This window comes from Poecile atricapillus, chromosome W (assembly GCF_030490865.1).
Source record: "Poecile atricapillus isolate bPoeAtr1 chromosome W, bPoeAtr1.hap1, whole genome shotgun sequence".
Lineage (NCBI taxonomy): Eukaryota > Metazoa > Chordata > Aves > Passeriformes > Paridae > Poecile > Poecile atricapillus.
Genome location: NC_081288.1, coordinates 104,109,684 through 104,124,886, shown reverse-complemented (window position 1 = coordinate 104,124,886; position 15,203 = coordinate 104,109,684). Strand labels below are relative to the sequence as shown.

General features: G+C 47.3%; 2 protein-coding genes across 8 annotated transcripts in view; one reads left to right on the top strand and one right to left on the bottom strand.

Annotated features, from left to right (window-relative positions):
* The window catches only part of LOC131592151 (BLOC-1-related complex subunit 5), a 93,752-nt gene extending 86,214 nt beyond the window's left edge, over nucleotides 1-7,538 (top strand). For all 3 annotated transcript variants that reach the window (XM_058863465.1, XM_058863463.1, XM_058863466.1), the window contains exon 4: nucleotides 3,454-7,538. In XM_058863465.1, coding sequence (XP_058719448.1) covers nucleotides 3,454-3,684 — 231 coding nt within the window. In that variant the 3' untranslated portion in view covers nucleotides 3,685-7,538. The remainder of the gene's footprint in view (nucleotides 1-3,453) is intronic.
* A 127-nt stretch (nucleotides 7,539-7,665) lies between these two features.
* Nucleotides 7,666-15,203, bottom strand: part of LOC131592148 (dual specificity protein phosphatase 16-like) — a 66,904-nt gene continuing 59,366 nt past the window's right edge. For all 5 annotated transcript variants that reach the window (XM_058863454.1, XM_058863456.1, XM_058863458.1 and 2 more), the window contains exon 8: nucleotides 7,666-13,346. In XM_058863454.1, the coding sequence (XP_058719437.1) occupies nucleotides 12,182-13,346 (1,165 nt within the window). In that variant the 3' untranslated portion in view covers nucleotides 7,666-12,181. The remainder of the gene's footprint in view (nucleotides 13,347-15,203) is intronic.

The following is a 15,203-nucleotide window of genomic DNA, read 5'->3' as shown; positions in this document are numbered from 1 at the left end:
GTCAGGGACTGGTGACTATGCCACTTCACATCTGTCATATCTGATGGGTTCAGGGCAATAGGGAGTTGTCTTCAGCTCTGGTGGCCTGGCATAGAAAGCTTGAAGCAACCAGAGCAGACACAATGACTCGAATAAACACTCTCAGATGGTTGTAGGACAGTGAAGAACTACTGGCTCTGGGGTGTCTTGATGGGCTTCCCAGAGAGCTTCACAGTCTGGGATGGGCAAGAAGGCTGAGACTTGAATATTTTCCAGATAAGAATGTGGCAGGGCTGCAGGATGCGGGAGTCGATGGAAGCTCTTCAGAGAAGGCAGATTCACTCATTGACCCTTGAGGGTGTCTTGGACTGCCTTGGCTGTGGGCGAGGGACCAGATTCTACCTCAGGTCCTCTTTTCCGAATGCTTTTGTTGATACTGTATGATGTATGAAATTAAGTAGATAGGAATAAGGTGGATTCTTATGTGTGTTCCCTGATCATTATGGATTCTTGCAGGCCAGTATTAGTCTCTGTGGTAGGCAAATCGGGCTGACTCTCAGAATCTGAAGGCCCCATCTGAGTGCCAGAGGAATTGGACTGCATGCCAGGAGAGGTAAAAGCACAAGGTCTGGCTCTGGAGGAGCTCACTTGGAAGGGGAGGAGGCAGAAAGGATGTAAGTGTGTACTTAGGCCTGCTTCAAGGAAAGCTGAGAGAGACATTGGCATTTATCTACTGGAATTAACATGTAGTTGCCTTTTTTTTTTTTTTTCTCTTTTTTTTTTTTTTTTCTCTTTTTTTTTTTTTTTCTCTTTTTTTTTTTTTTTTCTCTTTTTTTTTTTTTTTTTAATAGTTAAAAAGACCAGGTTCAAACTGAGTGAAAATTGACCTTTCCTCAGTTGCTCTACTTCAGTTCTCCCTGTTGTGTCTTGGGCTATGCAGCTGCTGTGGCCTCCCTTAGCAGGCAAGCTTGGATGGTAGGTGTAAGGAAACCATAGGAAACACTCACTTCCACCCTTTCTCTTTCTTGTGAGGCAGCTTTTTTTATGGCTGCTATGAATAATGTCCAAAAGTAGCAAAGTCCTTGGAGGCCACTCTGCATTTCTTCTTCCTATTGCAGGCCAGCATCAGCTTCTCCCCTCGTTCCCCACCAGTAAGTGGATGTTACTCATTCTTACACAAGGAGCCTAGAAGTCAGCAGATGGAAATTATTGGAATGGAGAGAAAGAGGGGCCTTGGCCCCTTTTGTTTGAAAGCTTGGTGGGTGCCAGCTTTGCTTCTTTTACAGTGCTGTGAGGCCATGTGAAGAACCTGCCAGTGGAGGAGAACTTCAAAAGCAGAGGTTTCTGCCTGGGTCCCCATGCTGCTCTGTTTAATGAGCCGTGCTGGCTTTTGGCAGGTTTCCCACTGACTGCCCCTCCAGGCCACTGTCTCTCATTAGGTAGGATGTTTTTAGGCAGTGGATTGAACTTACTGGTTGGTGGTGGTCTGCTTTTTACACACTCCTCTCTACAGAGCTAGCGCCAAGCTACTAAATTATTAAGCAAGAGTTTTAATAGAAACCCCTCTGTAGGCTTAAATTGTTTCCACTCTATTTAGAGTTTCCTGCTCTGCTGGTTTTTATTTTGTCCCATGCATGAAGGCATGGAGGAGGGAATTCAGAGGAAAGCAAATAGGAAGAATTCAGCCTGAGAACAGTAGAAAGTGCAGGCAAAATAAAACGTCTACTGGTACCATATGCAATTCTGATGGAAGTGATGGGGGGAAAAACTGCCCCCTAATCCCCATGACAGTTCAGCGGAGACTTGTGTGTTTGTTTTCAATGCTGTTTGCAACTTAGGTTTGTCAATAAAATATTTTCTTGCCTGACTATTTTTGACTTGACGTCCTCCCCAGGGCTTGAAAGGGTTTGTCAGCACATACAGCTACAGCAGTTTATGCCCAGTGTCCAACCCTGCTGCCACCCGTGGGATGGCAGAGTTCTCTCTGCTCGGCCCTCCCTCCTCAGTGGGGCCTTCCAGTGTTGTACCATTTCCATCCAGTCCTCCCTTGCTGCAGGCTCTCTCCTGCAGACCCATAGCACTGGACATGGGGTCAGGATTGCACTTGCCTGTTCCGTGCTGTATAAGTCAGGTCAGGTCAGCACCTTGTGTTTTCTTAGCACTGCACTAATAAGTTCTCCCTCGTTCTCACTCACCCTTCTCCCTGGTGACAGGTATGGTCACTGTCCTCCACCAGACAGGTTGACTGTCACACCATTCAGGAGAGGGATATTGTTTGAACCTGTGCTTCTTGGCAGACCAGGAGTTTTCAGCATCGATTCCCTGAGGCTGCTTCATCATGAGCAGTGACCTCCTTCCTCTGGGAGCAATTAGAAAGGGAAAGCTTTGGGAAAACAATGTAAGAGGTGGCAGTGGGCTAAAACTGCTCAGTGTGTGTCCACTGCTGCCCTTCACTCCCAGCCACTGTGGGCTTGTGCTGAGTCTCAAGCCAGGGGACTGCTTTCCACAAAGACATCCCAGTTGGAAGAGCCAGTGCACTGGAGTCACTGGGGTTGTTAAGTACAGTTACAGTGAGCCAAAGCAACCAAGCTTCGAGTGAACCCTTGAGGTCTTGAAACATGTGGTAGATATCTTAGGATATGTAAAACAGCTTACACAGTCTTGACTGGGCTTGTGTGTCAGGTACTGGCAGCTAGTGGCTGAATCCTGCCTGGAGATTGCAGGTCTGTCTGAACAGAAAAATGGGCTGTGAATTATAACGGCTGCCTTCATCACTCAATGGCAGGAACAGCCCTGCAGTTCCTGTCATTGTCATCATGCTTGAGCCATGTTTGGGTACTGACTGTGTTTAATTGCACAGCTAATTTACTTAATGTCTCTCCTGGGGTCACTTATAACACTCTTATTTTTGGATTTCAGGGAAACTGGGGACACTAGCAATCCACTGTGGTTCTCTCAAGGCTGGAGTTTTCCTGATGATGATGGTAGTAACAGCTGTTCATGTTAACAGGCTTAGTTGCAGAGTAACCTGGCTAAACTGAGAAAAATCAGCACTGGCAACTGTGGTAGAGCTTAACACTTGCAAATGAATGTTCTCCGGTGAAAATATTGTTCAGGTGTAGGCAGAGGCCATGAGTTCCCTGGGTTTGGATAACTTGGAGGATGTGTGTGGGTATATTGGGAAATCCCTGGCAGTACCTGTTGGCTTTCCTGAAAATGACGAATTTTCTGATCAGGTATTTAGGTATTTGGGTGGAGAATTGAGGTCATCATATGTTCTCCCTGGTATACAACTATGAGTCATCCCATTCCATGACAAACTGGTTATGTACCTTCCGAGGAGCTCCTTTGTAGCTGCCTGTTACTTCCTGTTAGTGGAGCATCCAAGGTGGTTGCTTTCGGGAAGGACGGTGTGCTGAAAGGACTGCAGCAACAGTTGGCCTAATGAGCCTTGCTCTGCTTGTTTTTACACAGATGGACCTCTCTGTGGAAACTCTTTACAGCCTCATGCAGGAGCGCCAGAAGAAGTACGCCAAGTATGCGGAGCAGATCCAGAAGGTCAACGAGATGTCTGCCATCCTGCGCCGGATCCAGATGGGCATCGACCAGACGGTGCCGCTGATGGAGCGGCTGAACAGCCTCCTGCCAGAGGGGGAGCGGCTGGAGCCCTTCTCCATGAAACCCGACCGGGAGCTGAGGTCGTAGCGCTCTGGCAGTTCCCCCTCCTCACCTTCCACGCTCCATGTTCGGCACGGATGCGTTTCCAGCAGGTTGCATTGGCAGGTGTTTGGAGTGGGCAGCACTGCTGCTGGACTCTCTGCCAGGGCAGCGGAGGGAGAACAGCGTTAGCTGCCAGAGCTGCACAGTCAGGAATCCAGGAGCTCCCCAAAGGAGATGATTTACCATTCTCTCATCTCCCTCCTCTTGCCCTCCTGTCTCCTTTGCCACTACAGCGCCTGTGCAGACACATTTGTTTCACTGCTGTGACTAGTTGTGGTTTACAGAGGAGGAATTTCCTTTCATATGATTTATTTTTTTTACTAAAAAATTTCAATGGGATATGGGGTATGATAAACCCTCTAACATGTTTTTTGTGCCACTGGGGTTTAGACACTTAAGATGGCTGGAAGGTATTTCTGAGATCCCCTGGCCTTGGAAATATGTGTGTTTTATAGGTGAAAGTGTGGGAGCCAGGAACTGGCTTATTAAAATCTGGCCATTATCATAATTAACATGGTTTGCATGGCAGGGTTTTTGGCATGTCCTTGAGGCTTCTGTTTCTGTGGGCTCACTAATTTATGAGGCTGTAAAGGAGTAACTGTTCTAGATATGTATGCTGTTGATGTAAAGGAAACCTTAGTATTCCTCTCCCCCTTGCCCTGGCAATGTCCCCATGCCCCAGCTGGTGGCACTCTGACAGGCACCAATACCAACCTGCACACTTTGCATCCCAAAGTTGGACACAAGGTGTCTTTTTTTATTGGGACACTCCAGTTACCTTGGTGCTGTCCTTTTTTACCAGTGGGGTGCAGCTGCTTCTTCAAGTGTGTGAGGCTGGAGGGGAGAGACACAAGAAGTCCTTTGGCTCTTTCTGTTGGTTTAGCTACCCTTGTGCCGGAAGCTGGTGGTGGCACACTGCTGAATGACTGAAACCATGGGGCCCTTCTCAGCCACCTGCTCCAAAGGCAGTGAGATGTTCTTGCCTCCTCCCAGGCAAACCAAGGCCGAAGAACCCATGAACCCCAAGGGCTATTGTGTCAGGAGTGCAGTTCCAGCAGCGAGGACAGTCAGGGACAACCAGCTTCCAGTACAGTACAAGGTGGGGTCACTTGCCAAAGGCAACTTGCTTCAATATGTCTTAGTACTTAAGAGCATTTATTAAGCAAAAGGTTGTCTCTAAACATCTGGAAGTAAGAGTGCAGTAAGTTTTTGATTGTAATAATTATTGCCTGGTGGCAAGAAGCAACAGTCTGTTCTCTTGTTGCATTCCCAAAGGCCAGCATGAATTTTTGTCATGCAGACTGCAGCCAACTTAGATGTGCGTCAGAACCACTGTGGTGGTTGGATCCCAGGGCCTGCTGAACACTATCTAGAAGAAGAGTCCTGTAGTAATGAAGCCCCCTGGAATGTCCTGGGAAGTGGGACTGACTGCTTCAGGGAGGGAAGGGAACTCAGCATGAGGGTTTTTAGCAAAGGCAGCAGGTCTCCTTGCCTGCTGCTCTCACCCCAGAGGTTTGACACAGTTGTATGTACACAGGCATATGCTGTGTGTTGCCCAGCATAAAACATCAAAATTCCATCCTTGTTAAAGGTTCCTGCCATGTTTTACACTTAGATTGTTAAAAGCTTACATGAGACTTAACCCAGGAAAAGCTGTTTGTCATGGCCATGCCCTTGTGGGTCCTCATTGTCCATCATGGAATAATGTATCTCTGCCTCCCACCATCAGACACACAAGAATACTGAGCTGCTTTAAATAGTAGCTGCAGCCATTTTTGTCCTCCTTGTCCAGATGCTGCTGTCTGGATGTTTTAAATATGCAACATTCAGCTGTCTGCCAGATGGGATCTCATGAGTGTCCCACACCCTGGTGTGCTGGAAGCCTGTGCCACTGGGAAGATCCTGATACTGGATCTCAAGGCAGATGCTCTCTCCTGTAAGATACTTTTCTGAGGCTTGTAGACATTTGGCCTCAGGCCATTCCGTATCAGATCAAAGCACTGCTCCCTGCAGTGCTAATGAGGGCAAAGGAGTAGTATTCCCAACTGAAGGCTGCCAGGAGCAAGTGCTGCAAATCAGTTCCTTCCTCATTTCCCAGAAAACACCAAGCTGTTGGGCTGAGAATGGGAGAAAGTTTGTTCTTAGGAACACTGGTCTTTAAGCTTGTGGCTGTGCTGCTGGGCCTCACAGACAGAACTTCTTGAACAGCAAGGGCGGGTTGTGGAAGGCATAATATCTGAACTAGAAAGAAATAAGAGCTGAAATATGAAGGCCAACCGTTTTCAATGCTCACATATCATCACCTTCATTCCACAGGTGATAGTCTCTTGCATGGGTACTGTAAGAAGCATGCACCCTCTAACTGCCCTTGAATGACAGTTTACAGTTTTATTTAAAACATTGTCACTGCCTTCAGGAACTGTAAATCTTTGGCCCTCTTGCTGAGGGTGAGACGTGTCCTGCCACATCTTCTCGAGCTGCTGTTTGTTGCTTGGCTGGTCCTTGTGGCTTTGCTCCACATGCTGCTTTCAGCTTCAGCTCAGATGCAAGTGATGCTCAGGGTAAGATTGATGCTTCCCTCCCATGCTGTTTAGCAGGAGCTTGGAGATGTGACTGGAATCACCTTTCCACTTATGAATTTCTTCTTCCAAGCCAAATGCTCTTGGAGGAGGCCTCAGGTATCTTTTGCAAATGTACCAGCTGTTGCTTCTAGCACAAATTTAGTGCTTTGAACAGGGAATAATTTAGCATGCTCTCCTGAAACCAGACACTGCTGCCCTTCTCTGTTTTCTGGGTGGTGCGTGGTCTGGGGGTAGAGCCTAAGCTTCTTGATATGTGATCCTGTGAAAAGCTGGGGAGCAGGACGAGTCACTGGGGCTGTGGTTCCTCTCTGGCCTGAGCTGCTCTGGCACTTCCCCAGATTCTGCTTTTGCAACTCCCCCGTTGTGCTGCCACTGGTGCTGCTTGTGTCTCACACTCCTCACTGTGCTGCCCATGCAGAGCAGGTTTGCTTTGTTATTTCTGTTGTTTGTGTCACTGAATGCATTGACAGGGTGCTTAAGTGCCAGGCTACCTGCTGGGCAATTCCTGTGAAGATCTGCTGAAGGGGAGAGAAGAGTCTGTGTGGTTCTTGGGTTTTTTTAGTATATGTATTTTAAATTAAATATATTTAAATATACTTAAATATTTAAAGTGTGTTTTCCCCTCCTCCAAGCTTTTACACAGAGAGAATAGAAATACACGTTTTCACAGGCCCATTGGTTGCATGAGCCAGCCCCTCTCTCAGACTGTGTGCCAGTAGTTTCCCAAGGTACTGCTAGAACGGCCCTCCGTTCCCAAGCTGCCAGAGGGTATTTTGATTGCCAGCCTTGTGGGTGAGCACTCCATAGTTTATGGCTGGTTACCCAGTTCAGCTTCCTACATGCTCCATGTTCCACAGCTCTAGCATTAAAACCTTTGGTCTGGCTCTTTTCCAAGTGCGTTGTTTCTCCAATTGCCTTACTGCTCATTCTTCATTCCCACTTCCCAACCGCAGTGTCTGGGCAGTGCAAGTGCACCTCAGCTTTATTTGCACCCACTCTGTGCCATGGAGGTGGCTGATTTCAGCTGCCCTGGGGCTGCCTCTCATGGGATTGAGAGGAAACATGTCCCCAGAATGAAAATAAACGCTGGTTGTTTTTTTTCCCCCAAGGCTGTCCCAGTTCTGGTTGGCACTGATGTCCAGTTTGAATACAAGATGTGAGCAGCAATGCTTGGGACTTGGCACTGGGAAAGCGAAATGGTGATGGAACCCTCACCTGCACCGTCGATACTGAATAAAGAGAGGCAAATTTACAGGGTTTCTTTTAGTTTTGTTGCTGTTTTTTTTTAATGGCCTGATCCCCCAGCCTCATTGTTGCCTGTAGTGTCACACTTTGGCTTTGTTACAGCAGTGGAGCATGGTGAGAGTCCCTGGAAACAGCAGCTGAAATCCACTCCTCAAAGTGAGCAATCCATTGCAGAAGGACAATGCTCCAGAAGTGTTTGGTAGCATTTTACATGCCAGGAAAGCAGCCCCTTCACAGAGGGGTGGGTGTTGCAGAAGGCAAGAAATAGCTCACTTTCCTTTTCTATTTATGGTGACTCTTTCTAATATTCTTGGAAGTGCAGAATTAGCTGAAGGCTTTACTGCAGAAACACTTCAGTTTGCCTCAGAGCAACCATTTGTAGCTGAGGGCCAAGAAGTTCTTTGCAGGCGGGATTCAAAGGGAAAGTGCTGTTGCCAGGCAAAGCTTATGTATTGGGAAGACTGTTCTACCTGAATTCTCAGTTGTGGGTTTGTGTGTATAATGCAGTTGTGGTATTGTGCATGTTACACTGTCTAAATGTGCTAGAACTTTTATTGCAGATTAATAACAAATACAGACTAGCTAGGTGTATGGCTGGCTAATTAAGATGTCTGGCTAGGTAAGTTCAGTTGAATTGCAGTGATTTTGGCTTTAAAAAGTAACAGCCTTATTAGGACCCTAGTGCTGTCCCCCTTGTTCTGGGCTTTTCATGCCCTCACTTTCTGGTAGAAGTCAGTCTGTAACTTGTGCTGTGAGTCGCAGTGTATTGATCACCTAGCTGATGAATACAGTTAGTAAAGACAGTAGTTCACCTAATTACCACATTTCTACTGTCTTATCCTCCCCAGCCCCCTCAAAAGCAGGGCTACCTGATCCCTGCTGGGGGGAGGTTTGCTCTATTTTCAGTTAATTTCATTATATATATATAGGAATGTCACTGTGATGGTGGTTACATCAGGAGCCCAGTGACCTCAGGGACCTCTTCCTAGAAATGCCAGGCAGTGAAATGGAAAGTGTTGATGACATACATGAGGCAGGTTTCAGTTGCCCCTTGGGTTTTGACTGGAGGTGGAGTTAGACTGTCTCTTCCCAGAGCTATCTGGTGGCAGGGCCAGGGATGGATGGAACAGGAGGAGAGCAAGTCCTGCAAAGCAGTCAGGAGGAGTGGTGAAAGCTGAAGTGAATGCTTCAAAAAGACAGAACTTGAAGGAAGAAACAGAGCTACTGCAATCAGAAGTAGACTTTGGAATGGGGTGAGCAGCTAAATCTCAGAAGACGGTCATGTCAACCAACCTGTTGTGTAGACAAAGCAGCTGATGATGCCATTGAATTTGCATGGTTGTTTTCCTCTCTAAGAGCTGCTACATCTTGTTTGTAGAAATAAGCACAGAAACTCACACAGGTTGGTACTGGTGCTCTGACTGATGGTTCAGTTTCTTTTAGAGAGACTGAAGATTTTACATTTCCCTTTCTGGGACTGTGCTTTGAAATTCTCAAAAGAGAAGGCTTCTGTTACTGCACGTGAGTTTGAAGATGCTGTTACATAAACTCACAGCTTTCCTCTCTAAGGATACAACTGTGACAGCCCTCTTTAATTCTAATCCATGCTATATTTGTGTGGGCCATTCACTGAAGCAGCAATGGGGGGGTGTGCTCCAGTCTCAGTGAGCAGAACTTGTTCTGAATGCTTCAAGACTGACAGCATCAGTCAAAACAAGTACTTAAAAAAGTAATTAAATTATTCTTCAAATAAGTAGTATGGGAGGAAGGCAAGAAAGAAGCATGGGGGTTCGTTCTGGGTAACTTCAATGATTTGAAGTACTTGCTTCAATAAGACCACCCTAGCTGCCTGAGGAACAGATTACTCACAGCTGGATTATACAGTGGAAGGTTTTAATGCAGACAAGTCCCACTGCTGCACATCAGTGGAGCAGAAGGGGGATCATCAGGGACAGGTAAGAGGCCTAAATGATTACTGTAAATGGTGCTGTAAAATCAACACTGCTTGTGAGAAGTGGTCTAAAGCTGCTCCAGCCCTGTCATGCATGAACATACCGGCAGGGAACGGGGGTGTTCCACAAAGGACAAGGCCCCTGCTCTCCTGGCTGCTGAGGGGAGCAGGTCCTGCTGCAGGTAGAACACTCCACAACTCCTTCCTCAGCCTTCTGTATAAACAGGTACCATTTCTGATTTTATTTCATCCTAACATACAGGTAATGTTCATGACACAACAAGATGAGAAACTCACATATCTCTGAACCATTTCACCAGCTTGCCATACACCCAACATGCCAAGTATGCCACACACCAAATGCCATACATTATATTCATATTGAACATGTACACATTTTTCCCTCTCACATCCTCCACTGTGCCTGCCAGACTTCTGCAAACCATTTCCAGTATTGTTCAGGGACAGGACTCCAGCTCAGGTATGAGCCAGGGCACCACCCTGTACAGGACATGGGGTTAAGGCTTCCTCCTATGGGAACCTGACCCCTATAAGTACTAAGCCTACACCTTGGATTCATCCAGAACACACTGGGAATCACAAGGAGCCACAAGACCAGATTTCAGTTCCTCAGAAGGCAATCAACCCCAAACATAAAAAGAAGGGGAGAGAACACACATGTCTGAAGGAGCACAAAAGAGGAAGAATCTGTTTCTGCCTCCAGGGAATTGATACCTGTTAACTCCCATTAACTGGTTTAAGTCAAAGCCACAGGCTTTTCCTGAAATGTGGCCGAGAGGAGCCCTGGTTCAACTGTTTACATAGGCAAATACGCAGCTGAAAATAGTTGTGATGTAATCACTTCCACTGGAGATGTAAACAGAGACAAGTGGCAGCACGTTCAATGAACAGCCAGCACCTGACACAGTGTCCAGGGTGATGTCAGCCTCTCCTGTGCCCAGGCCCTTCGTCCAGCCTCTTGCAGACGCAGCATGAAGAGCCTCTGGGCTCAGTGACTTGGTGCCTCCTCTCTCTGTGCCTTCTGCACTTCTGAGGATCAAGTTAATCAATGCTGTAGCTTTCAGTGCTATTTTCAACAGTCCATTGTAGGAAATGAAAGTCACATCCTAGCCACAAATGAAACAATGACAAAAATCTTCTCCACTTTTCAATATAGTAAAACCTGAGATTTGAGTCACAAACTAGCTAAACTTACAGTAAAAAAAACCCAAACATAACCCAAGCTGCTGACTTGAATTAGGGCTTCAGTTTGCTGCTGACTAATTTTTTTTTAAAGCTGTTGGCCAGGGTTAATTATTTGTTACTTCAGTTTTCAGCTGCCTGCACTGAAATGGGACAAAACAATAGTTTCCCCTCAACACGTGTTCTGAGGGGTGCCACCCCTCTCTGACCATAAACCTCTCATGGGAACATGCCCACGTAGCCCTAGGTGAGCAGCAGCCAAGGTGGGAGGGGAAGCAGCTGGGTTACTGTCAAAAACATGAGAAGAGCTGTGCTGCATCTCCTGTGAAACCAGGGCTGTGACACCTCCTTGAACTGGAGGTGTCAGCCCTGGGGTGCTGAGGGTGAGAGCATGGTACAGCCTTCAGTGTCTACAGTTCCACCCTGGAACTGCTCAGTTAAGTCTACTCCAGCTCATTTTTGCCTTAAAAAACCCCAAACATTTGAATTGTTTTTCAGCAACTGAATTGTTAATGGGCAAGTAAGTTGTGTTGTGGCCACTTGTACCAGCCACTTCTCTTGCATGTAGCTCTACCTATCAACCACTCCTTTATAGCTTAGAAGCCAAAGTAGCTACACCTCTCAGAAGTCAGCTTAATATCAAAAATAAAAATACTGTATCAAAAGACTAGGGGAAACAGTCCTAAATATGGCTCATTCATCTTTCAAGAATTGCTGCTGAGCCAACTGAAACACTTGTGCGTAGACAGCTTTAAAAAAAAAAAAATCAAATGTGGCCAGTCATTACTTGTTCACATTGTTTATGAACTGACTACCAGCACGTGGCAGCCATAGAAAGCCCTAGTTTATTTTGTGTATTTTTGAGGTACTGGGTTTTTCTTTCTTCTGAAGCAGCTCTCTAGTGAATCACCTAAAGCCTATCCATTAGAACAATAGTTACACCAGTATTTACATTTGTCTGAACGGTGTGTTCAGACCAGCCTTGCTGTAACCAGTCCCTGTGGCCTTTGGAATCGTTCCCAGTCTCCTTTTCTTACAGGAAAACGGTCTCCCTCCAGAGGTTGGCTCAGTGTCAGGGCTAAGGTGCACTGGTGAAGACATGGGGCATGGGGAGGGGAGAACAAAACTAGTTCTGACAAGTAGGAGCATGGGTTCCGTGGAACCAGAGAAAGGGTTTGACACCAAGAGAGCTTCCTTGTTAAAAGCCACAGAAAGGATGTGCAGTCCATCACACAGAATTGCTTCCTCTGACAGGGAAAGGTCCGTGTTCTGCCTTTCTCCCGGTGAGGGGAAAAGCCCAGCAGCACACCTGGTCTCCTCGGGCAGACGTCGTGGTCACTTCCCTGCAGTACCAACCTTTCCCGAGCTCACAGCAAAGCCTCTTTTTCTTCCCTCCCTCCACCTTTTTACCCGAAGTTTCAGATTTACATGGACCTCTCACACGCTGGGGGAGCAGCCTGGAAGGGGAAGCATCTCTGCCAGTCACACGCGCCTCTGCCCCTCAGGACACTTCAATGATTTCCATACTGCCTGAAAAACTCGACTGACTGCCTACTTTGCCCAGTTCCTCTCTGGACCTGTTGTCCGATAGGATGCTCTCCCCGAACTCCATCTGGCAGCTCCTGCGCTTGAACTGCTTCTCGAAGGAGCTCTCCTCGTGCCAGCTGCGCCGGGAGTCGCCGCGGTCGGCCTGGCGGAGCCGGCGGCGCACGGCGCTGGGCTGCTCGCAGCCCGAGGGCAGCTGGCTGCAGCTGTAGGCGGGGAAGGCGGAGCCGCCCCCGAACACCGCCGAGGCCGAGTAGAAATGCGAGGACTCGGCGGCGAAATACCAGCTGTTGGTGAGGGACGAGGGCTGCGGGGCCAGGATGTCCGAGTGCCAGCCCTTGAGGCCCATCCCCACGGCGGACTTGGCCAGGTGCTGCTGGCTGGTGGAGAGCCCGAAGACGAAGTTCGTTCTGTAGGTGTCCTCCACGCTGCCGCTGCGGTGCAGGGGGTACAGGAGGGGCCGAGGCGCGGCCGCGCCGCCGCCGCCCCGGCCCGCGTGTGGCCGTGAGGCCGCGCTGTCCAGCGGCCACGGGCCCGGGGCCTCCTGGGGCCGGACCGCCTCCTCCTTGTCGGGGCTGTTCTCCGGGCTCTGCTCCGACACTTCCTGCACGGGGGAGAACTGGCACAGCTTGCTGCTACCTTCCAGGGCAGCCGCGTGTTTGTAGTACTCCAGCGTGTCCTCGGAGGAGGCGAAGCCCTGCACCGATGCGGTCACGCAGCTGCTGCTCGCTGAGTAGGATACGGATTTTATATCCAAGGAAAAGGAGCGCTTCAGCCGGTTGCTGTCTTCCACCTTGTCCAGGGAGACGTGCAGCCCGTTGATGCCCTGCACCAGCGGGCCGTCCTCCAGCGGGGCCGGGTGCCCGCGGGGGCCGGCGCCGCTGTCCGTGGGCTTGGGCTCCAGCAGCTCCGAGGAGGCGGAGAGGCAGAGCTGGCTGGGAGAGAGGCTGCTCTGCCCCGCCTCCAGCACCTGCTCGCTGCTCTTCTCCAAGTGCAGGAGTTTCAGCTTGCTGATGTGGCCAGGCTGACCGCTCTGGTTCTTGATCTTCTTCTCGAAGTCCAACAGCTGGCCCAGGAAGTTGAAGTTGGGAGAAATGGTTGGCCTCTTTTCTTTCACAAATCTGGAAAGATGGGACAAACAAACCAAGAATTATTTCAGGAGCCTGCTGCTCAGGTGTAAGATAACCCTAAACTGAGTGCTGTGAATGTCTACAGCCTATTCTTAACTTCAACTAAAGTTCAATCAAGCATAAGTAACTTGAGGATGGAGTTAAAAAAAGGCAGTTTAAAGAAAAATAATGCTTGCTGCATGCTCTCAATTGTCTACACTTTAAAGGTGGCTAAAAAGTGTGAGGGAAAGGAAACATTTTAACTCTTCACGATGTCCACAAGTGATTCCAGCAATTTTCCGTATTTACTTCATCACTCGCAACTTTGCTACCTTGGTTTCTGACCAGAGTGAAGAACTCCTGGAGTTTTGTATGAACAGCACTTGAGCTTCAGCCAAGAGACCACTTCTCAAGTGCTACAGAGTGGACACCTTCCCTACCATTCCAGTGACATCACTTGTTCCTGTCACCTCTCTCATGTCACTATGCTGTTTGTCATTGTCAGGCAAGAAAGAGCTGCAGTATATTCTGACCTTGTCCAGCAAGTGCCAGCAATTTCTACCCCACGCTGTTACTGACCACTGATGGGATGACCAAAACTAGAAAGGTGCAAATGCAGCATTAAAACAAAAACCCTCCCTCAAGCCCTGCAGGTGTTCAGCAGTAGAGGGGAACAAGATTGCCAAATCCCCGGAAGAGCTCATCTATTTTGGGGTGCTGTAGGAAGCAGCCTGGCTGGTACAGGTGTGCCAGTACACTCATGCACTGCAAGTGTAATGGTAGTGAAAATGTTTTGCTGAACCAGGATTCTAAATGTACAAAAGACTTGTATCACATGATTTCTATTATTTATTTCAAAGTTAAATATAAATACATATTTCCTACCTGTCTGATTTCCAGTACAGAAAAGTAAGTACTTTGCTTTTTAACAGGCTGCAAAACAGAGTTGCCCAAATCCCTCCTCCTCCAGTTTTGGTTTTTTGTATTTTTGGGGTTTTTTTTAAGAAATATTCCTGGAACTATGATTAATCAGTTGACAAGAGAATTAACAAGAAACCTTGAAGAGCTAAATTGAGTACAAACACACATATGATGTGTCACTGGGAAAATTAAATACTATTAAAAATAAAACCTGTCTGGGGAGGTGTACAGAGGATGAGTGTGCAGTCATTAAAAGCAGTGAGAAAAATGGAAAGGTGTAGCTGTGTATGTGTGTACATGCTAGCACATGAAAAATGTAAAACCTTGCATTTTATTGCTAGTTTTTGGTGGTTTTTTTTCATTTTCCAGAGAACAAACAATACTAGGAATAGTTAAGCTGACACTGTGGCCTGGAATATCAGATTGCACAAGCTGATAGTGGAAACTTCCACCAAGAAGTGTAACACTGGCAAATGGAGAAATCTAGTGTGTCTCCTCAGGAGAAATTCTGTAGTTTATCCTCTTAGCATTTGATGTGAATGTTTTTAGCAGTTTGCTCCCAGGAATTCATAGTCTTTGTTCATTTTTTTCCAGTCAAAGTTGTACTTGGGTTAGCTACTTAAAGCAAGGTCCTTCTTGCCTGTGTTCTGGTAGCCTCCCCAACACTGTTCTTTCCACTTTCTCCTCTCTCTCCACAATACTGGGCAGTCTCAACATTAGAATTTTTAAAAATTAAAAGAGTACGGAAAGCATGCTGGATCCCCTGACAAGTTTTAAAGCTTTGCAAGCTTTTTAATCTCAAAATACACACTATTTTTTCCAACTGGAAAACATGTATAATGTTTAATTCTTATGTTTATTTGTTAAATAGTCCATTATACAAAACTTTTTAAAAGTTTATTTCTTCGACTTTGTAATAGTATCACCTTTTTATTTTTGTAATAGTGT